We start from the raw sequence: 24304 nt of genomic DNA, 5'->3' as shown, positions 1-24304 counted from the left end.
TGGATAAAAAGTAGAAGGGATAATATCCACTACACTAAGGGGAAAAAGAAATACACTAAGCTAGCTTAAGTCTAAAGAATTTAAACTAGTCTAACTTTCACTAACCTGGAGCCGGTAGAAAACACACCTCGATCGCTGTAGCGGCAAACGAGATCTGAGGTAACTCACGCCTAGCATTGTGGGATATAAGGGGAGCCTCGAGCCGGTGGAACCAACTCTCGAGCTTTTAGAGTGGCGAGTCGGGCAGGTCGGCTCCGAACCCATCCAGCAAGAATGAAGGCGAGATAGACAACTTAACATCAAACATTTTCCAGCAGGGTATTAATGTACAAGTAATGCCCACTGACAAACGAGTCCACTGCTTCACAGCAGCATATCAAGCTGTCGTGCAGCTCTGACTGCAAAAAAATTCTAATGGCCGCCATTATTTTTACACTCACTAAGCAGCAATTCTGCTATTTAGCGAGCATAAAATGTAAAACAAAGAAAAAGAGAGAGACTGTTTGCGTGCGTGTGTGTGTGTGTGTGTGTGAGAGAGAGAGAGAAAGTGAGAGTGATGTTGTGTGACTGAATGTGTACATGAAAGCAGAGGAGACTGTGTGTGTGAGAAAGATCGAGAGACAGTGATAGTGATCTTGTGTGCCCTCCAGGGTTTGTGTTAATGTGTAATTAATGCCCTTCCAGGGATGTACAGGCCCTCCACCTATGTCATCAGGCCTCATAACACCCCTGAGTGAGCATTAATGACACATTAACACACCCTGTCAGCCAAGCATTATTGCTTGCTTGTACCCTGAATGTTAAAACCAGATCACATACCATTACCAAACTTACTTATCCTGGTTTGCCTTTTGGTTAAATATTACACCACCAAAACCTTTATATCTGAAGACAAAATTTTATATAAGGAATGGGATATTCATCATACCCACATTAATCTTGAATGCACTTCCTCAGAACCAGTAGTTATTTAGTAACCCTAGACATAAAAAATCATATATTTGGTGCTATCTTTGTAATGGGAGAAAATGCTTCTTTTCATGCCATGTGTCTTTATGCAGAATTTTTTTATCTATTATTATTCATGAAACAACAGGTTAGAACCATAAGAAAATCTATGCAAAGACTGCTTCACGTGTAAAACTGTGTACTCCTCACTGCTGCTTTTAAATCAGTTGATAATTTACTGCGTAACTTGTTCTACCACAAACATCACCACAGAAAGCTACACTCCTATAAACCAATAAAATCAGTATACAACATAAAATATAAAAACTTTAAAAATGTGCTTCAAAACAAGAGATATTTTATTTCTTAACAGTGGCAGTGGTTAAGACATACTATGAGAAAAGACAGTAAGGAAGGATAGGGATAGTCACTAAAGAAGGCCATGTATCTCAATGCATCAAATTTCTGACAAATTAAGTTTCCAATTTAAAATCAAGGCTACAGAAACATCTCTGCAAAATGATGCAGGTATGTTACTAATGATCCATAATGCAAATAACCACACTATTCTTCAATCCTGTCCATACCAGTACAGTTTGATAAATATTAATTTTGTAGTTCTGCATTTAAGATAATGCATAGTAACAATTATAGACATACACTACTCACATTTGTACATCTGCAGCAGGAACCCATCTTTATGTAGTTCTGTTTTGAAACTATGAGTGTATTAACTGTTAAACAAATTTCAGCCCCCTGTATGATACCACCACCACTTCTTTCCACAGAAGAATCAGATAATGAGTACACTCTGACGCAAACAATTCAAAGCAAAACAAATGTAGCTGTTTGACCACTTCCTTTAGTAATATGCATCTGATAACCAAGGACTACAAGAAGAAACACATTTAAATATAGGTATACCATGTGGGAATGAAAGCTTCGAATCTTTAACATTCGAACATAATGCCCTCTGTACTGCTAGATCCTGACAGCAAAAATCTGTATGGAAAGTCAAAAGAAAAGCATCAAGAAACTAATAAAAACAAGACATAAGATTTGTAACTCCTTTCAGTAAATCAGAGGAAGGATGCCACACTGAGTATATGCATTATTTTTTCATACTTAAACTTTCCAGTTCATTATACCTCTAAATGACTAATATTTATCATTTAACAGCTAAATCTGAAAGTATAGTCATTTAGTGAAGACAACTTGCCTGCTAGACACAAGGCTTTAACATTACAAAAGTACAACTGCCACTGCACAATGACTTTGGTACTGTAGAATTCTGATAATACTTCAGTCAGCTTTCACACACAGTACATATATATATATATATATATATATATATATATATATATATATATATATATATATATATATGTGTGTGTGTGTGTGTGTAATTATTACCTAACAGACTGCTGCTTTCTCTAAAATGGTCCTTTGCTGGCAAGCAAGTTGCACATATTCTCATGGTGGATTTCAAAGAGAAGGCAAGGTTAAATGCCTTCAACTTAGCTGCTCTTTATCTTAAGCTTGTCCACGTCAGTTTTGTTATCCTCAGCAGGGTCCTCTAGACAGTCTTTATAACTGATAGATTCCATGGCAGCCAACTGTTGTATAATGGGGCAGAGTCTGACCTTCTCCTATCATCTACTCATCATACCTGAACTGAATCACTGAAAAAAGTTTTAGTTCTCTATGTAGCTCATCTGATCACAGCTGTAACTAGGTCATCAGGTGACTAAGACAGTGTCCAGAGTGGCACTCTCACAACCCACAGCTATATAAAAAAAAAAAAAAAAAATATCCTCTGAACTAAGTTAAAGATGAAAAGAATTAAGTCCTGCACATCTGTAGCAAGAAGCTATACACTAAACTTCCTGCTATATTTACTAACACAGACACACACACACACACACACACACACACACACACACACACACACACACACACACACACACACACGCACACACGCACACACACACGCACACACACACACACAGTGTTACTTTGCACTGGTTCATCATCTCTTCTGTAGTGCAGATTGTGCCGATCTAACAGTCTGCTACCAAGGCAGCCTCCCCCCCATGCCCTGCTGTAGTTATGGTACTGCATCTGAAGATCCTTACAAGGCTTCTTTTCACTTTTCCTGTGATGACTACCAACAGTAGAACTGAGCAGTGTGCACAGTTAGAAACAGCCAATAACTACATGAGAGCATCATCTTCTTTCGGATGTTCCCGTTAGGGGTCGCCACACCGGATCATCTGTTTCCATTTCTTCCTGTCCTCTGCATCTTGCTCTGTCATACCAACCACCTGCATGTCCTCTCTCACCACATCCATAAACCTCATCTTAGCCCTTCCTCTTTTCCTGTTACCTGGTAGCTTCATCCTTAGCATCTTTTTCCCAATATACTCAGCATCCCTTCTCAGCACATGTCCAAACCAACGTAATTGTGCCTCTCTGGCTTCTTCTCCAAACCTTCCAACCTTGGCTGACCCTCTAATGTACTTATTCCTAATCCTGTCCACCCTCGTCACACCCAGTGCAAATCTTAATATCTTTAACTCTGCCACATCCAGCTCTAACACCTGCCTTTTTGTCACTGCCACTGTCTCCAACCCATATAACATAGCTGGTCTCACTACCCTCTTGTAGACCTTCCCTTTCACTCTTACAGGTACTCGTCTGTCACAAATCATTCCTGACACTCTTCTCCACCCAATCCATCCTGCCTGTACTCTCTTCTTCACCTCTCTTCCACACTCACCATTACTCTGAACTATTGATCCCCAGTATTTAAACTCATCCCACTTCACCACCTCTACTCCTTGCATCCTCACCATTCCTCTATCCTCCCTCTCATATATTCTTAGTCATGCTGGCCTTCATTCCTCTTCTCTCTAGAGCATATCTCCATCTCTCCAGGGTCTCCACCACCTGTTCCCTACTCTCACTACAGATCACAATGTCATCTGCAAACATCATAGTCCACGGGGACTCCTGTCTGATCTCGTATGTCAACCTGTCCATCACCATTACAAATAAGAAAGGGCTCAGAGCTGATCCTTGATGTAATCCCACTTCCACCTTAAACGCATCCATCACTCCCACCGCAGACCTCACCACTGTCACACTACCCTCGTACACATCCTGTACCACTCTTACATACTTCTCTGACACTCCAGACTTCCTCATACAATACCACAACTCCTTTCTAGGCACCCTGTCATATGCTTTCTCTAAGTCTACAAAAACACAATGCAACTCTTTCTGACCTTCTCTGTACTTCTCCATCAACACTCTCAGAGCAAACATTGCATCTGTAGTGCTCTTTCCCGGCATGAAACCATACAACTGATCACTAATCATCATGTCCCTTCTTAACCTAGCTTCCACTACTCTTTCCCATACCTTCATGCTGTGACTGATCAATTTAATCCCTCTGTAGTTACTACAGCTCTGCACATCACCCTTATTCTTAAAAATCGGTACCAAAACACTTTTTCTCCATTCCTCAGGCATCCTCTCACTTTCCAAGATTTCATTAAACAATCTGGTTAGAAACTCCACTGCCATTTCACCTAAACTCCTCCATGCTTCCACAGGTGTCACCTGGACCAACAGTCTTTCCATTCTTCATCCTCTTCATAGCTATTCTTACTTCCTCCTTGCTAATCCATTGCACTTCATGATTCACTATCCCCACATTATCCAACCTTCTCTCCCTCTCTTCATTCATCAACCCCTCAAAGTACTCTTTCCATCTGCTCAGCACACTCTCCTCGCTTGTGAGTATGCTTCCCTCATTATCCTTTATCACCTTTACCTGCTGCACATCTTTCCTAGCTTGGTCCCTCTGTCTAGCCAATCGATACAGGGCCTTTTCTCCCTCCTTAGTGTCCAACATTTCATACAACTCTTCATATGCCTTATCCTTAGCCTTCGCCACCTCTCTCTTTGCCATGCACCTCATCTCCTTATACTCCTGTCTACTTCCTTTATCTCTCTGACAATCCCACTTCTTCCTTGCCAACCTCTTTTCTCTGTATACTCTCCTGTACTTCCTCATTCCACCACCATGTCTCCTTGTCGTCCTTCCTCTGTCCAGATGTCACCCCAAGCACCTTTCTAGCAGTCTCCCTTACTAGCTCTGCTGTAGTTATCCAGCTATTTGGTAACTCTTCACTGCCACCCAGTGCTTGTCTTAACTCTTCCCTGAACTCCACCTCACAATTACCCTTTTTCAATTTCCACCATTTGATCTTTGGTGCTGCCCTTACACTCCTCCTCCTCTTCTTGTTCACCAACGTCATCCTACAAACTTCCATGCTATGCTGCCTAACTAACTTTCCCCGGTCACCACTTTACAGTCTCCAATCTCCTTCAAACTGGCCCTCCTATACAAGATATGAGAGCATATACTCGCTAATTTAGGAGAAAGGGTAATGCCACATGTCAAAGGTAAAGCATGTCCCTTGGATATGAAACTTGAAAATTTTGAAATGCAGTTTGAAAAGGCACAAGGATATTTCCAAATGTAAACCCATTGTCTAAATTCTCCTCAAAGTCGAATCTAAGACAATTTAAGTTTCATATTTCTTATTTCAGAAAGTAAACATCATCTCAGTTCTCCTCTTTTTACTTGAAAAGGTGGCTTATCATCACAGTCAGGATGAAGTACGTTTTAGAGTGTAAAAGAGTAACATTCTATACCTTAGGTATATAAACTATAAGCCCGTAACTTAAAACATGTTGTGCCTTGCTGATTACACAATAAACTAGGGATTCCCAGTAGGCACAGTCATGTCAAATTTTGAAACAGATTTGCTAGACAACCTGCCTGCTATGTATTTACTTATTTGCATTTGTTTACTAGGAAAATCCAACTAAGCAGAAAGCATCTTTTCAGTGGTGGCCCAGGGAGGAAAAACTCCAAAGACTTAAGCAGTATACAAAATATTACAATATTAAGTTAAGAGATCAGAGAAATTGGATAAAAGTTCCAGGATTAAAAAATATTTCCAGCACTTCTACAAAAAATTCCAGGTAACAGATAATATACAGCATATAAACTAGAGACAATTTTGGATTTGTGACACCCCATAAATATGAATATATGTTGAAAAATAAAGTTAGAGTAGGACATAGCTGAAGTCTTAGCAGTGATGTGCAAAAGTATTAGGTTCCAAGAGACACGCTAGGTGGGGGACTGTGAAATACCGCAAGTAGTACTTATCAATACAATTAAAAACAATAACCCTAAACATACAAACTGTGGTTCTGTAATTACTAGCTGTGTTGAGATGCAGAAGTGCAGTGTTTGGCCACCATCAGCCTGACCATCTAGTTCTAACCTCCCCAAATGATTTACCTTTTATCCCACCTTCTACTTGATGAAGCACCGCACATCACCCCCAGGGGATTCTCCCTTTCTGGGAGGGGTTATACCTTTATTTGTAACCAAATCTTATTTCCATATATTATGGTAAATTTTATTTATTTATTTTATTTTACATTTGTTTACCGGGAGAGTCCGACTGGGCATAAAACCATTTTCAATGGAGGCCAAGGGAGAAAATCTCCATTGTTAGTACACTATTTTATTAGTAGAAAGAAAATTGTATAATACGATAAAGAAAAAAATAGTAACAGACATTCATAATGGTAAAAAGGCTAGAACAGAATAAACTGGTCAAGTGGGAGACAAGACCAATAATCCTGTATAACAATGCTTCTAGAAAACAGTTCTTACAGTAGTAGCAGGTAGTGACATTGTATACAATAAGAGTGCAATTACGATACTTAGTCTTACATACAGGTAGCATAGCAAACTGAAGACTTAAAATCTGGAAGGTATTAACAGTGAAAAGGAAAAAAAAATAAAGTTGTCATATGGCTTAAATTCAATGCTCATTACATATGCAATTAACATTTTAAAATCAGCTAGTTCCATGGTTTGGTCTACCCATGCCCAGTACATGTACAAGTCCAGGAACTGGTGAGGTGGGCTTTAATGTGAAGCTTAAAAAACTTCAAGCATCACATTAAAGCCCATTTTACAGCTGTATATGGATATCTTCTATGTGCCTGACATTCCTGAATGGCATCAGTCAGGACTGCAGCATGCTGAAGGCACTACAGTGGGTTTTACATAAAACAAACATCCATGATTCCACTTACATGTCCATTTTACACTCTGCAGCACTGTGCTGCTCTCAAAACTCTTAACTCTGGAAGTCTGTTCTCTTGTTATCTGCCAGGATTACCTGCTAGTACAAACTCTCTTCCCTTCCCCAAAGTAGGTAAGTCATCATCCACTCGTTTTTAACCTCCTTTGGATGGTTCCTTCCAGCCATTGATTCAGTGGCATTGCAATCAGGTTTCCATCCTTCTGCACCAACAGCCACTACTTGGTACTGTGACAGTATAAAGACATATAATAACTTCTTCTTCACTGTATGTACAACAGCCACTACTTGGTACCGTATGATAGTATAAAGACATATAATAACTTCTTCTTCACTGTATGTATTATATCATTTGCAAAAAGTGCAATCAACATCACCTACTCTGTGAATGCAGTTTTATACTGAAAGAATTCCTCCAGACACACAAAAGGAAGTACTTTCTTTGTATTTGCAATTTCATTTTCACAAGCCCAGACATCCAGATAAGAATGTAATATGAATGTATGTACTGCACAAAACATTAATGTACATAACACACACATACTACAGAGATACTAGCTTAGACAGATTTCATGCACTACCCACAGAATACTCCCCATTAGACTCTTGGGATAATTTCTGCTATATGCTTACTTTGTCTTCTTCTTTCCCCTTCTTGTTTTACCTCTCTCCACACCTCCAGAACCTTACTAAACAGTAGATTTGTCACTCCACATGCAGTCTTACATCTTCTTGGAGTGAGCTAGATTATTACATGAGAAATGGATGAGCATGGCTGAAGAGGTATTTTGTAAGAGAAATTATGAGAAGGGCAATACTGTTGCACAACTCTGAAGTATTTCTGCTTTTCCATTACATACATGACTATGGCACAAAAGTTTATTTTGTCCCTCCTAAAATTTGAAATTCTTTTGGCAAACAGGAAAGATTACAGTCTCTAAATAATGTCAGACATTAAAGCTACAAACCTCTTAAGAAAAGTCAGGAAGAATCCTTTTCCATTTTTCTAAGTTCAAGTTGTTAACAATAAATAAATAAAACAAAAAAAAATTACAACACAGACAACAAAATGCACAGTGAGAGACAAAGTTTGACAACAAATTACAATATTCCATATGCTAGAGTAAAGACAAGTGTTTCAGGGACATCTTAAAAATGGCGAGGGTGAAGGGCTCCCTTTACCCACTGGAGGAGGAGGTTGTAGAAATAGGTGTCGGATGACAAAAAGAACAAGCACCTGATGTCTTCAGAAGTACACTTGGATCTTTTCAACAACCCCAAGTAGAAGGAATGTAAGAGTCTAATAGGTCAGTAAGGGACCAGGAATGCTTTCTGATATGGAGGACTTGGCTCATGTACGGTTAAACACACTAACACTTGAATTCTGAAGACAATACAGGACCAAACTAGCTACCAGTAAAGAGTTCACAGAACCGGAGTGACATGAAAGCAGTTAGAAGCACCTGTAGATATCTGGACTGATTGCAGCTGTAGTCCAGTTCTGTGTTATGAATCCCTAGGTACAGGAAGAGATCAGGACATGAACATACAGAAAGATGTTGCTGTGAAAAATATGTTTATGTGGGCAATATTTCTTAAATGGAAACATGACAGTTTGATTACAGACACAGACAACATCAGGTCCCACTGCCCAATACCACATTAAAAATGTTTATATTATCTGTAAACTGTAGTTTATCATCACCATGAATTATGACTGGTTTTACTCTAGGACATACAGAATTCCTTACATTAGCATGAAAAGCCATGGCCACTGCCATGAATATTATTTGCTTCAAGTGATTACTACAGTCACTCATGCTTAGATGCATTCCAAGTTCTTATAAAGTACACTCACAGTAGATATCATGCCCTGACAGAAGGAAAGGTAATGGTGGGTGCCATCGGCTCATCAATGGCATTGAATATCTCTTTCGAAGTGACCTCCTCAATGGAAGCACAAACATGGTGAACAATAAAGGACACAGAAAGGAAGCATCTGGTATGATAAAGAAACCAGAATAATGGTATGATGTGCTTATCCCACGCAAGATGTTGCACACACACCCCTCAAAATTGGAGACAAACTATTTCAGGTCATTAGTAGATGATCCACAATAACAAATGTCAATAAACAGCACAAAAGAAAGTCATTGTGCATTGTTTCAAATGATGAAAACAGATCAAGGAAGATCACTACAGAACAATGCTGACAATTCACCACTAAGATGTTCTTAAAAATCCCTGTAACAGCTATTATCAGTGCTTTGCCTGACATCAAAACTAGACTGTAGGATGCAAACAATCTGCATGTAAACAACCTTTTTTTCCCAGTCTGTTTCTTTTTTTTCAGTTTTGTCAGTGTCCCATCCAACTCTGGGTCTACCAGCCTCTCCTGCAGTTCCCAGACTGTCTCTGATCTATGGCTGTGGCCTGTTGGCTGCTTTCACTGGGGGCTTTTTTCATTTATGACCTTTGGTTCTCTCCCGTTCCCTGTGTTCATCTATTTCACATCTGTCGACCACACTTCCCCACTGGAAACACCTAGACAACCCCCCCCCCCCCCCCCACGATGGGTATGGCCATCTCTCCCTGCCAGTGCCTCAAGACTCCCAAACCACTAATCAAACCCTGATCACCTGTGCCATATCCCTTTACTCCATGGTGCTGGCCTATCTAAACAACCTTCTTGACAACCATAACAGTAAATGGATTATACATAGGGAGCTAATTATCAGTAACATCAACATCTAAATCTTAAGAATTTGTCAAGATAGAGGTCACTGAAGTCTCATTTAAAGTGGATGAAAAGATGGCAGCACTCAAAGAAGGGAAAAATGAGACAGAACATGTCAAGTCAGGCAATTGGAAGTCTTGCAGAACATGGATCCAAACCACAGATAACAGGTGACACGCATGAAATCAGAGTAAAGATTTAATTACAGTCAGGAAAATGGATCTTACATAAGATCCAAAAGAGGATCTCCATGCGAACACTGCAACCTCATGGTGAGCTTATCAAGGTTGGTAATGCCAACCTCAATTACACCGCTTAACTGCAGAGAACCAAGCAGCCAGAACACATTCATCTTTGGAAATGTTAAGAGGTGGGCTGACAGACCAGGTTACTCAAGCTGTCAACCACACAAAATAGCATGATTAGTTGGTTCAATGTAACAGAAATATTTCTAGACAGGAACTCCTCCTTTTTATGACACAGCTCTGCTTTTTGGCCACATAATGCTCATCAAGTCCTAAGTTCGGCATCAAAGAGCTAGTATGTCTCCATTTACAATGAACCCCCTGTCCCAGTTCTCTACGCTGATAGAACTCAGGCAAACCTTGGTTCTTGTGTGGTTAGGTGAGCATGGTATACACCAGGTAGGCCAAGTAGGCCACAGAAGGGCTTTACAAGTGTATTATACCCTTCAAGTGACTGACTCCTCTGGTTCACCGACACCGGGCACCAAAAGGAACTGGTGGAAGTCAGGAACAAACTAATTATTTACAACATGCAAGTTCCGGCATTCTAGCACTTCAAGATCAGAGGGTTGTACCCATGGTAAAACTACTGTGATTCAAATAAGGTGGTGGCACAATCATCGGACAGGTTCCACACTCTCATATCAGAGGTATACACACCGAGCTGGAACACAAAGTAAAGAATATGTCCTACAAGGTAGGTAAATGGCAACCACCTGAGCAAAATTTTTTTTTAAAATACAGAGTGATTATCAGCATTTAGAACATAATTAATTACTGTTTAACATGCATCTCCGGTTTAGGGCTTTCTACACAATTAATTCTAAACGGTCTCTATTTCCTAAGTTAAGGTTTTGATAGCTATGAGCAACTGGGCCACTACAACATTCCTTGTTAAAATAGACAAGGGAATGGGGAAGGTAGCAGAGAACCATAAGTATAATCTACAAAGCGAACTAGGGTGGAATACTATCAGGGTAAATCCACTTAAAACACTAGGCTCAGGATGAAAGGAAAGCAGCACCAAGACATTTCAGTGGTTACTTTCAGCACAGTGGGAGTTGACAAACTAAACTATCAATTTAGCTAGTTATACATAATGCTACAAGATCATGACTGTAGTTTCTGCTTCCCTACATCTTCGTTCTGTGTATTAAAGTCCATAATTTTGAATTTGGATGTTTCTAATGGACAAGCTAACTTCTTTGCACAGCAACTAAAACTTAATGTTCACAGCATACCAACAAGTCAATGAAAGAGAAAAATCTGTCAAAAATGTCTACTAAATAGTGCCTTTTAACATGCTACAATGCTTTGTTTTTTTTTTTCTGAACTAACTCACTCAAAAATTCTAATAGTACTCGCCACTGCTACCAGCCATAGTACTGTACAAAGCAGCTAATTGCCTGGGATGAAAAGGGATTTTAATTGTGTTAGTAATACATGAGTAGGTATGAAAAGATGCATACTCGCTAGTTTAATTCACATGCAAATACCATACAAAACAATCTCTCTATTCTACAATTAGCGATGTTAGCAGTGTTGTGCGTTAAACTAACATTTTCCCTTAGGAAAATAGATTGCTTCAGGACATTCAGTATTTAGGTAGCCATTTCTACAAGGAAAACAGAAATATCCTATGACCCTATCAAAAGTTTAAATATGTTTGTGTATGTTCAAGTCAGTATGTAATTAAATCTATAGTTGTGTCATTTGAGGAGTAAATGGTTATCCAATAGAAATAAATCAAGTCTTAAAAATTGTATTCCAAATATTCAGAAATAAGTTACTAAAATATATCACAACACAGGTATTTGATGCAGACAGGTTGAGGCACCTAAGCAGCGAGATATTTCCCTGTGGTACATTTGGTTGGGGACACATGGCTGAAGTGACATTCGGCTGCAGAGAAATATAGCTGTTGCAAATTCCCTGTGGGCAAAAAGCAGGACACAATGCCATGTCCACATCTTTAATAATTAAGTGAATGGGGGAAGAAGTAATGAATGTTGTGCTCAGTGTGGTGTACAAGCTTATGTAACTACAACATGTAGAAATGTGGTACAGCATGGAGAAAATCTTGCATGCTACTGTAGTCACATTTATGTTCTAGTATACATTTTAGGTAATGTTCCCTAGACATTGTGAAGGGGCAGTGGTCCACACACACCAATTATAAAGGCACTGCCCATTGTACACTGCATTTTACTGCCACTGACATGCCCACTGGCCAGTCTGTTGCTGCTGCCTGCCATACTGCTGATTATTTCCCCCCCTGTGTATTTGGTTATTGAAGTTGTGGGTATGGCACCACATTCTTCTCTTGCCCACAGTGAATCTGCAATAGACATATTTCTCTACAGCTGAATGTCACTTCAGCCATGTGTCCCCAACCAAATGTACCACAGGGAAATATCTCGCTGTCCAGGCCCCTGAACCCAACTGGGTGATAAATGTAAAGCACGTACATGTTTGACCTTGGTGGCTAAATGACTCGTCTGTAAAGTAACAAATGTGGTAGACTGCACTGGAAATTAAATCCAAGAGGGAAGCATGTACCACTGTTTATGCCATAGAAAAGAAAATACTTTGCTGACACTAATACACACAGCAAAGAATAAAGAGCGTGTGTTTGACAAAAGTGAAAAGACCTACAGATCTTGCTACTGGGAGTTAGCAGAGTTTAAATATTAAAGAAAAGGGAAACATTTTGCATGAAGTGAGACAGGCAGTCAACAAGATTTGGTGATCGAAACATTGTGATACTCAGAGATAGGGCCAAGAAGAGACGAGATAGCATTTTTTTATCAGCAAGGTAAACCTAGAAGAGCGTGTAGAGAAGGCATGTTAGGGCAATGAAAAACGAGTGTCACTTCCACAATGGTAAAATGGAGACAGAGGTAAATGAATGGAGAAAGAGCAGATTGTCTTGAGGTTGTCAACTGTCTCAAGAATGAGACAGTGGGTCCCATGTAGAGGCCACTGTATCAGTAATCTTCTTCTGTCTCAGATGGTTTAGCTACTGAAAGTAATTAAACAGTTTCATTAGGCAGAAAAGTCTAAACTTGACAAGTATGCTAACCAATGTAGCTTTTGTTACTGGTGCAACTGACTGATAGCAATGAAAGACAAGGGCAGTATTAGGGTCAGTTACGAGTTAATAACCAAAGTGAAGTGTTTACTTATGAGCTTCCTAGAGTACCAACTTCTCTGCAAACAGTGTGAGATGTAAAACAGGATAGAGACTGTTTAGACTTCCAATAAAAAAGAAAAGAAAGAGCAGGTCAAGAAAAGAACAATGAGGTATACTACAGGGAACACTGGCAGGTGTAGGGAGGGAAGGCTTTATCTGCACCCAAGATGAAATGTCAGAAAGGCAGCTTTGAAGCTAATTAATAGAGTTAGGATAGTGTACAAACTAAACAAGGTCATTTAAGGGATCTAAGGAGTCATCTGTTTTCACATGATGTGCTCTTTATAAGCTGGCTCACATCCCTACCCTATAAATGGTGTAGCTAGAATAACAAGCATCAAGCTAGTGTCATACTCCAGCCAAAAGTGATGCTGTTCATTACAAAAGAGACATTGTTATGTGACTTTGAAGCTTTTGGCAAACAAATCCTTGGAAGTTATTTAGATACTGCTGTAGACAGACCTGTACAGGAATAGTAGTATTTTTTTCTAAAAATCAAGAAAAGCAGCATACATACCTTTCAACTTCTTTGCTCAAGAATGCTGGACAAGGCCAAATGTATTAGGAGTACACAGGCGTAAAATCCGAGCCAACGTTTAAACATTACTCTAAATCACTTAACATGTTAATAAGACACCAGCTTTTATATTAACACATTTTCTGAATAATAACAGGTATGAAACTAATGTGTGGAGAAACTGACTGACTGTAATCCTCAGTAATGTACCAGAAAATAAGAGACAGGTCAAAATTATGAGGAAAAATTAGGGGGACACGATGAAATCATGGACATTTGGGAGGTATGAGCAGCACAACTACAGGACAGGTTGACGATGAAGAAGGTAAGATAGTTGTGGTAGCCCATAACGAATGTTGGATGGAACCAATCCATCCAAACCTCCCGTGCCAGTTTTTGGGATCTTTTTGATGCCTGGCAGCTGTCTGGCAATTTGTTGCAGAGAATTAAGGCTATGAGCTGTTTATTTTTATTTTCCAGGGTTTTGTCCCTCAGTCAACATTTACCAAATGTGTGAGTGAGAAAGTCACTTAATCAGACAGTGCTTCCCGGATCCCTCCGAAAAACAGACTTGTGCCTAAGGGGTTTACTCAATTTACAAAGGAATAAAATAGAAAAAAATATATAGTTGAATTCTCTGTTTATGGCTTCACAGACTAAGGAGGGGCAAAAGGACTCAGCTATACTTATAATACGGGCAAACAAAATACTGAGATTAGGCCATGTGGTATTGCAAAAGAGTTGGGTGAGATTATTAATTAACAGTAGAGGGGAAAGCAAAAAATGAAGGAGGCTGGTAGATAATGGAGGATGTCGACAAGCATTAAAAAAACAGGAAGTGATGCTACTGACAATACTTGCTGGACTCTTGACTGAAGCAAAGATGGAGATCAGATGTAAGCATGAAAACTGTGTGGACAGTATGTTTTAATTTACAGGAAAAGTGTGCTATTGTGCAAGTGTGTGTTCATCAGCTCTGTCTTCCCTGTCTTCATCATCATCATCAACCCCCTTTTCCCCATTTTCTACATGGGGTCAGGGTATCATGTCAACTGTCTCAATCTCTCTCTATTCAATGCCAATCTCCAAACTTCTTCAACACTTATGCCTGACTGTCGCAGGTCTTCTCTCATACTATCCCATCCACCTCTTTGTTGGTCACCCTAATTTTCCCTTTCCTTCTTCCTGTCTGTTCCAAATCTTCTTCACCAGATTGTCTTCTGATTTTCTGCACAATTGCCCAAACCACTGAAATCTGTTCTATCTGACCTTTTCTGCAATTGGCGCTACTTTGGCTTCTACTCTTATGTTCACATTTCTTTATATGTTCCACAGCATGCATCCTACCCCCCACTTCAGGCACTTCATCTCCATCACCTGTAGCTTCCTCAACTGCTCTGCCTTTACTGGCAAGGTTCCTGTACCATATAGTAGTACTGGTTGAATAAGAAGTTATGTACTCACCATAACGTTCCATCTGAGTAGGAAAACTTCCTTTGTCTGCAAACTGTGGGATACGGATCCGATCTCGGATCCAAGCCGGCAACTTTACAAAGCTTAGATCTGAGCTCCTAGCCCCTCCCCTTACCCATAATCCCCTGCCAACCCTGACTGACCTCAGATCAAGTTTGCCCGAAGCACTATAGTGGATAACTAACTACATTATCAGAAATGGTATATCACTATATGACATGAAACACATCTGAAGGTCAGGGGGGCGGAGGGGGGAACGGTTGCAGACAAATTAAGTTTACCTACTCAGATGGAACGTTATGGTGAGTACATAACTTCTTAATCTGAAGTAGTTAACTTCATTTGGTCTGCAACCTGTGGGACAGAGTCCCCAGCTACCTAAACCTTGGGCGGCCTTCATGGAAGGATATTCCGGAGCACTGTGGAGCCAAAAGAAGTTCTCCCTCTGGAGGTAATGTCCAATTTATAATGATTGATGAAGGTATGAGATGAGGCCCAAGTGGCTGCTGAACAGATATCATCCAAGGAAACCCTGGATTTAAAGGCGGCAGATGTAGCCATAGCCCTAGTTGAATGGGCATGAACTCCTTGAGGTGCGGGCCTGCCGGAATTTTGATACGCTGTAATGATACACTGTGAAATCCATCTCGATAAGGAAGCTTTCGAGACCGGTTTACCTAGATTAAATTTGGCAAAGGAGACGAACAACTGGTCGGATTGCCTATGACCAGATGCCCTATGAATGTAAAATCTAAGTTGTCTGTGCACGTCCAAAGAATGTAGTCTGTACTCCCCTTTGTTCTGGTAGTTAGGAAAGAAGACTGGCAGACTGATAGATTGGTTAATATTAGATTCAGAAACTACCTTCAGGAGGAAGGAGGGATTGGTCCTGAGGTAAACCCTATCCTTGTGAAAGGCTAAGTATGGGGGTTTCACAGAAAGAGCTTGCAATTCAGATACTCTCCTGGCTGAAGTAATAGCCACAAGAAAGGCTGTTTTCCAAGACAAATATTTGAGGTCTACTGAAGATGCCAGTTCGAAGGGAGGGGCTGTCAGGGCTTGTAATACCAAGGTCAAATCCCATGGAGATGCCGCTTCCTTTATTGGAGGTCTAAGAAGAAAGGTGCCCTTTAGGAACGTTTTGCACAATTTTGTAGTCATCAAACGACTCATTTCAGTACCTACGTGGTAATGAGAGATAGCTGCTAACTGAACCTTAACCGTAGAACAGCTAGCTCCGCCATTAAAAAGACCTGAAAGAAAGTCCAGCACCACAGGCAAGGGGGCTGTAAAAGGGTCCAAATTATGGCGTTCTGCCCAGAAAGAGAAACGTTTCCATTTACTACCATAGACCTGCCTAGTAGAGGGCTTGTGTGCTGCTACTAGGATAGTTTTAACAGGAGAAGAGATACCGGGAGTCCTAGCTACAAGTGGAACTGGAGCAGCCAAGCCGTAAGCTTGAGGCTGGCCAGGTCGGGAAGTGGGAGCCCCTGGGGGTGGGAGATTAGATCCAGAAGGGGATCTAGAATCCAGGGCGGATTCACTCGATGAGACCAGAGGTAAGGGAACCAAGCTTGGCGAGGCCAGAATGGGGCAATGAGGATCATCCTGCTCCCCAACCGACTGGCTTTCTGAAGAAGTTTCAGCATGAGGGGAAGAGGAGGGTAGGCATAGAGAAGACCGGGTGACCAAGCATGAACCAAGGCGTCCCTCGGGGCTTCCCCGGCAGGGGGAGTGAGAGCGAAGTAAATGTTGCATTTCGTGTTTGAGGGAGATGCGAAAAGATCGCAACAGGGCTGCCCCCAAACGGCAAAAATTCGACTCACTACTCGAGGATTGAGGGACCACTCGTAAGGTGAAAGGATGGTGCGACTCAGTCTGTCCGCCATGATGTTGGTCCGTCCCAGAATGTGCGTTGCAATGAGAAAGCGGTTGATGGAGATCACCCATTCCCACACTCTCATGGCTTCTCGACAGAGAGGGTAAGACCTGGTTCCTCCTTGTTTGTTGATATACCATACCACAGACATACTGTCTGTCTGGATTGCAATTGTTCCTACAGGCAGAAGGCTCTGAAGTGCTTGCAACGACAACAGCACTGCCCTCATCTCTAGAACATTTATGTGCAATAAGGTCTCCGAATCGTTCCACGTGCCTTGGACCGTCCTGCTCGAATAATGCTCCCCCCCCAAGACGAGAGGCATCCGTGGTCACCGTGGTGAGAGGGGGGCTGTGGCAAAGGGACGTCCCACCTGGAGGTCCAGCGATTGAAGCCACCAAACGAGAGCCCTCTTGCAGGCCCTGCTGAGAGAAATGGGGTGACTCAAGGGGTATTGATGAAAGGACCACTGGACTTGGAGAGTCCACTGTAAAATCCTCATGCTCAGACGCGCCATGGGAAGAAGGTTTATAGCGGCTGCAATGGACCCCAGGGCCCTCAGAACCAATCCCGCCGGGAGTTTTGAAGATTGAAAGATGGCCCACACATGTGCCCTCAAAGTGTGCAACCAGTAGGGAGTTAAGAAGACTAGTTGCCTGTTGGTGTCCAGTTTGGCCCCAATAAAATCTAACACCTGAGTTGGGGTGAGAGAGGACTTGTCCGAGTTTATAGTGATTCCTAGTTGCGGAGCAAGGTTGAGAAAGTAGTCCCTGGCTAAGCATAGTAGATGCCTTGTCGGGGCGGTGAGGAGCCAGTCGTCCAGGTACGGGAAGACCTGCATTCCTTGGAGTCTCAGGTGAGGCACTATCACTAATACCTTGGTGAACACCCTGGGGGCTGAGGTGAGACCAAAGGGGAGGACCCTGAATTGATAATGACTGGCTCCCAGCCATAAGCGGAGAAACCTCCTAGACCATTCGTCCATCAATATGTGGTAGTACGCGTCCTTGAGGTCTATGGAGCACATCCAGTCATTCTCCCGCAATAGGGGGGAGAATAGATTGAAGAGTTACCATCCGGAACTTTTCTTTGGTTACTGACAGGTTTAGTAGGGAAAGATCGAGGATGGGCCTTAGGTCCCCCGTCTTTTTTGGCACCAAAAAGAACCTGGAGTAGTAACCCAATCCGGACTGGCCTGGGGGGATGTGCTGGATGGCTCCTTTTTCTAAAAGCAGCCGAATTTCCGCAGCTGCTGCCTCCCTCTGATTGGGTGGAACATCGGGGAGGGGTCCGGGGGTGTCGGGAATGTAGGAAAAGGGAATTCTGTATCCTCTGGATATGATACGAAGCACCAAGCGGTCTGTTGTAATGGACTCCCAAGCTGCCAGGTGCTTCGAGAAACGCCCCCCGACTGCCTCCACAGTGGAGCAGTCAGGCAACCCCTCAGGGTTGCTGCGTGGGCCGATCAGAGAAGGCTTCTCTGGACCCAAAGTTCTTCAGGCCCCCTCTGCCTCTAGGGTGGCATCCACCCTGTCCTCCTCTGCCGCGGAAGGACTGGGAGTCCGGAGCGGACTGGGATTGTTGCGACTTTCGGAACCACATCTTCTTCTGTCCCTTTTGGTTCTTGGAGAAGGACCTCTGGGGAGCAGAGAAGCGGACTCCGATGGCAGACGTCTTCCCGTCCTTTTCGCTCTGGACCAAAGTCTCGCGAACTGTCTTGCCAAATAGGGCAGAACCATCGAAGGGGGCATTCGCAAAGGATGCCTTGATGGGTTCCGCAAAATCACAATGTCAGAGCCAGGCCTGGCACCTCATAACTAGGCCTGCTCCGCTGGCTCTAGTGGCTCCATCTGTAGCATGGGATAAAAGCCGCATAGAGGTGTTGGATATATACCTAAGAGTGGCCATGCGAGAGGAGTACAATTGTTTGTCCTCCCCCGACATGGACTCCGGGGGCGATACAGCGTACTCTTTGATAAGGTCTCGCTGCAATCGAATCACATGTGCCATATAGTTCAGGGACCTTACAGCGAAGGTCGCTGAACTAAAGACCCGCTTCCCAAGACGGTCCATCAAGAGAGACTCCTTGCTCGGGGGATGGACCGAGGGACTCTCTTGGGCTAACTCCCTCTTGGTGGCTGCCGCCACCAACATGGCATCTACAGGGGGGGGGGTCCCTTGCTCCAATGGGATTTCTCTGCCCGGGGGCTCAGGATCTTGTCAGGACATTTGGGGACTGGCTCCACAGTGTCCTTCCACACCCTAGTGGTGATAAGGTCCACTAAGGGGTAGGCCGGAGGGGACACCCAAGAGGTAGATGGGCCTGCTTCGAATGCCTCCAGGAACACGGATTCGTCCGAAGAAGCCTTAGGGGCAGACCACCCCCCTCTTATCCTAAGCATTTCCACGATGGCTCCGAAGGAGACATCCTCGGGGGGTGACCTTGGGGAGCCTTTCCCCTCATCCAAATCCGTGTCTTCTGTCAAGGACTCGGGGGAGTCCACGTGCCTCCTCTTACACTTCCGCTTGTGAGGAACATCCTCGGGGGGACTGTCCGAGGACGACTCACCAGCAATGTCTTGTTCCAGGAGAATGACCTAAGACATCAAAGCAGGCTGTCCCTGTGGCCGGGCGACGGGACCATCAGATCCGAAGGGCCAATGTGCTCCGACCTGGACGGAGCTGAAGGCACACTAAACCCCTCGGATCCGAAGCTCAGAGCACGGCTCCGAGAGCTCGGATCCGACAAGGACGGGTCCGGAAAACTCGAAGGAAGAGTCGGAGCTGAAGTACCAGATACTGTCTGCGCTGACCCACCCCCGGCTCCAACGCTGCCTGGCTCAGAGCGCTCCGTACCCGGGAAGCGGGTCGGAGAAGGAGCTACTGGGGCAAAGAAGGGTGTTGAGCTCCCCCCCAGGGGGGGGCAGGAGCACTCCCATCTGCATTTGGGCCTGGATGAACCTTCGCATCACCCGGTCCAAATCAGCTTCAGAAAGGCTACGTGTTGATCTCGACGAGGCCACCGAGGCTGCCCGGGAGTGCCGCTTCGATGATCTCGACGGAGATCGGGTCTCCTCCTCCTCGGGTCCCGGTGAGAAGCATGGAGACCAGAGCCAAGAAGGAGGAGACCTGGAAGCCGTGGAGGGAGAAGCCCGCTTAGCCGGGGGGGCTGAAGTGGAGGCCTCGGCCTGCCACATGTGGTGCTTCTCCCTCCGTTTTTCTTTCCTGGCCTCCCTCTCCTCCGGCTCCGAAGCGGGAGATTGAGTCCCGGCCGGGGGGAGAGAGGCAGGAGTGGCCGCCACCGAAAGCCTGGGAGGAGGCCACAAAAGCAAAGGAGGCCAAAGCCGAATCCGGGGGCAAAAGTCCCGCCAGGATCAGCTTAGACCTCCGGTCCTTCAGTGCCCTGGAGTTGAACGCCGCACAGATAGCACATCCAGAGGAAAGGTGTTCAACCCCAAGGCATCGAACGCACCGAGTGTGGCCATCCGCCAGGGAGAGCTTATGGCCACACTCGGTGCACTTAGAGAATATTGGCTTTGGGGCCTCAGACACACTAAAGTAAAAACTCACTCGGTAGGCCCCAACACACTAAACACACACACACACACACACACACACACACACACACACACACTAACTACGACCAGCGAGGGGAGGAAGAAACTAGAGTAATTTTAACCAAAATTTAACTGAACTATCAAAAGGGAACCTAACACACACAAACACTCACTGAAATTTAACAAGTAATTTTAAAGAGAGACGTATCTGCCAAAAAAAAACAGGAGCTCGCAATCTAGCTGCTGTTCAGAAGCGTGGCAAACTAGATCTGAGGTCAGTCAGGGTTGGCAGGGGATTATGGGTAAGGGGAGGAGCTAGGCGCTCGGATCTAAGCTTTGTAAAGTTGCCGGCTTGGATCCGAGATCGGATCCGTATCCAACAGGTTGCAGACCAAATGAAGTTAACTACTTCAGATCCACTGTTTTGTATACCTTAATTTTCAGATTCTTTGGAATTTTTCCGTCATACAATTCCCCTGACACCCTGTGCCAACTGGGTGCAGCCCCTATGATTATAGCTTTGACCTCCTCACTAAGACTTTCCTTCTCCTCATCCATTTCTCCCAGATACCTGAAGCTGTTGGCCTGTTCCACTATTTTCTATTTCAGTTGTGAGCATCTTCTCATTTACCCCATTTGGTGCCATACTATCTAATTTGTACTCAGTTTCATCCTGTGGACCTTCCGTTTTGCATTCCATGTCCCTATCCTTTGCTGAAGTTCTTGCTCAGAATCTGCCTGTACTGCCACATCATCTGCATACAGCAGTTTTGCTGATCTGTCCCCTACAACCTTGTTTGCTACTGTAGTCCATTACCAGTATGAACAGCAGTGGGTTCAGAGTTGAACCCTGATGCACACCCACTCTCTCTGGGAATCCCTCTGTCAGACTAAACAATGTTCATACTTAAGTCCTCCTCCTGAGTAGTAGACTCTGGATCCCAAGCTAAGTGGCTTTCTGCTCTGCCCTTTCATCTTGTCTCCTAGACACACATGTCCAGTCTCTTTCTTACCATCATGTCATCTACTTCCAAACTCCGTCTTGTCAGTTAAGCTACAATAAGCGTAGGAATTCTTAGTTCAAGTTTGGCAGGTTGATTGGTTTTACATCCAGCTTTCGTTCAACACCGCTATCCCAGGTAAGCCAAGCTGGGCAACTAGACACTGGCTGGCCAGTAGCTTACTGACCCAGGGCTGCTAGGTTTTATGGCGGAGCACACTGGCCAATAGGGCATATACACCCATTCCTCCATTAGCATGGGTCCCTGGCATAGGCCAGAGTAGGCTGGGTCCTCAACCCACTTACCACCAGCAAATAATGATGCCCATTTGGCAATATTAGTCAGCAAGACCAAATCTGATGCCCATTTGGCGATATTACTCAGCAAGACCAAATCACCTAAAGCCATATTTTACATTGCTGTCTAGCTCTGACATGGCGCACAGTCTGTGATCTGTGTTCTGCAATCTTGAGGAAAGTGAGCACCACAGTAGATCCCCAAAGTGGTTGATCTCTACAATTCTTCCCCCTGTAGGGCTGCCACAACTCCATTCTTGGGTGAGTTTGAGATGGAAACACTCAGCATGTTTTTGGAAATTGGGAGGAACCCCACAGAGACACAGGGAGAACATGCAAACTCCATACAGGCATTGGCCAGAAATCATGATCGAACCTTATGCCTTATATCTTGTGCATGGGAGGCAAAGACCTTAACCTTTATGCCAACTGGTCTCTCATCCCTGTAGTAGTGTGCTGTGCTTGTTAAGGAACTGAGGACAGAAAGCCAGTTGTATATCTCGTTTTTTTTTTTTTTTTTTTTTTGAGAGTAAAAAGAATAAATGAAGTGCTTTGCTGTAGATCAGCAACATGGGGAATGTAAGAGGAAAGCTTATGGTAGGCTCACTAATTAAAAGATTTGCTTGTTTAGAGATGGAATATAGTAAAGAGGAGAGCATAAAGTAAAAGAAGGGCATGTGATGCGAGATAGACAACAGTGACATCAATAAGAAGGTGAGGAAGTCAAACCAAGTAAGTCTGGGCTGAAGTCTATGAATGGGAAGACTTGGGTAAAGAATGAAGTTTGTCATGAACAAGCATGGCAGTCTGTTTATCTCAGATGCAGGAAAATCAGTGAAGTGAGATGGTAGAAATTGCAGGTATGCAATGTCTTCTGGAGGCATTCTGTGAACAGGTAAGAACTGGTGAGGAGGGTTAATACACAGCAGTCAGATCCAATCAGGGACTATATCAGAATAGGTCAGCAGAAAACTTAGTAATACATGAACAAAGAGAACGCTACCACAGAAGTAGAGATCTAAAGGACAAATGAAGGAAAGAGAAGGTACTGTCCAATAAGAAGTGAGTTAATGGGAGTGTGGTAATGGAAACTTTGCATTTAGTTCTTAGATGATGAGACTGAATTAAAATACAGTGCACATTTGAAGGAGATGGCTGAGGGCTGACGTAGGATGTGCATTTTATAGAAAAGAAAGCAGACAGGACCAAAACAGACACCCCTCCACAAAAAAGAAATCTCATCCCTATCCCTGTTCAAGCAAAACCTGGATCTATGGAAGGGCAATATGAAATTTACCCCAGGACCGACCCCTGTACCACTAATGGACAGGGACAGTACTTACATGCTCTGTCCCCTGTTAATTCTCAATTTCATGACCAGGTAATATTTAAATATAGATCTTGGAAAAGGACAGGGTAGATTTAATACAAAATGGCTGGGTTTAAAATGGTCTGCAGGGGTAGATAGTCTCATACTCACTTTTTAATTTTGTCAAATCTTTTGGTTTTCTAATATCATGACGGGAATGGACCCCATTCCTAAGTCAAAGTATGACTAAAGTTCATGAAATTAGTATTATTTCACTCTGAGTTCAGCCAAAAGTGTTCTTCGCAGCACTTGCAATGTGCCCAGTAATGACTCCTTCTGCAATTCGTATGGACTTACATATATTGGTATCACATCTAAATATGACTGTAGACTCTTTTCTATAAGACCCATTGCTCCTACTACTATTGGAACTATCTGGGTATCTTTCCTCCAAACTGCTCTTGTTTCTGTTTGCAAATCCTGATATTTTATGACTTTGTGTCTCTCTGTACGCAAAACACTATAGTCACTGTGTGTGGTGATTTTAGTGATCAATGCTACTTTTGTCTTCTTTTCTTGGACCACTATATCCAGTTATCTAGCATTTATCTTTTGAACTGTTGGTAATGGATGATTCCATGTGAGGTACTTACCTATGTGAAGGACAGGATGATTTAGTTAGACCGCTGGAACATTTGATCAAGGACTGTTAGAGTAGGTCAGTTGAATGTAAATGTGTAAGGAGTAGATACAAAGCAGAATACAGTTTGACATTACTATTTCACTAAGCTAATAAGCCCAAGCAGGGAACTGCAAAGTGCAGTGTTAAAATGCTACTCTGGATAACGTGGTGGTTTTGCAGTTAGATCTTCCTTTCCATCTCATATGTACAAGATCTGGGGTTCAAACCTGACCTCCAGTCACTGTCTTTGTGGTGTTTTCCATGTGT

General features: G+C 43.1%; 1 protein-coding gene across 1 annotated transcript in view; it reads right to left on the bottom strand.

Annotated features, from left to right (window-relative positions):
- The window catches only part of FNBP1 (formin binding protein 1), a 2646599-nt gene extending 2625204 nt beyond the window's left edge, over positions 1-21395 (bottom strand). Inside the window, exon 1 of the mRNA XM_044058144.1 lies at positions 21321-21395. Within this exon, the coding sequence (XP_043914079.1) occupies positions 21321-21395 (75 nt within the window). The remainder of the gene's footprint in view (positions 1-21320) is intronic.
- Between the last annotated feature and the right edge of the window lie 2909 nt (positions 21396-24304).

The sequence above is a fragment of the Protopterus annectens genome, chromosome 16.part0, assembly GCF_019279795.1.
Source record: "Protopterus annectens isolate FY-2018-M chromosome 16.part0, PAN1.0, whole genome shotgun sequence".
In the NCBI taxonomy this organism is placed as follows: Eukaryota; Metazoa; Chordata; order Ceratodontiformes; family Protopteridae; genus Protopterus; species Protopterus annectens.
Note: the sequence above shows the minus strand (reverse complement) of the source record. Positions and strands in the feature narration are given on the sequence as shown.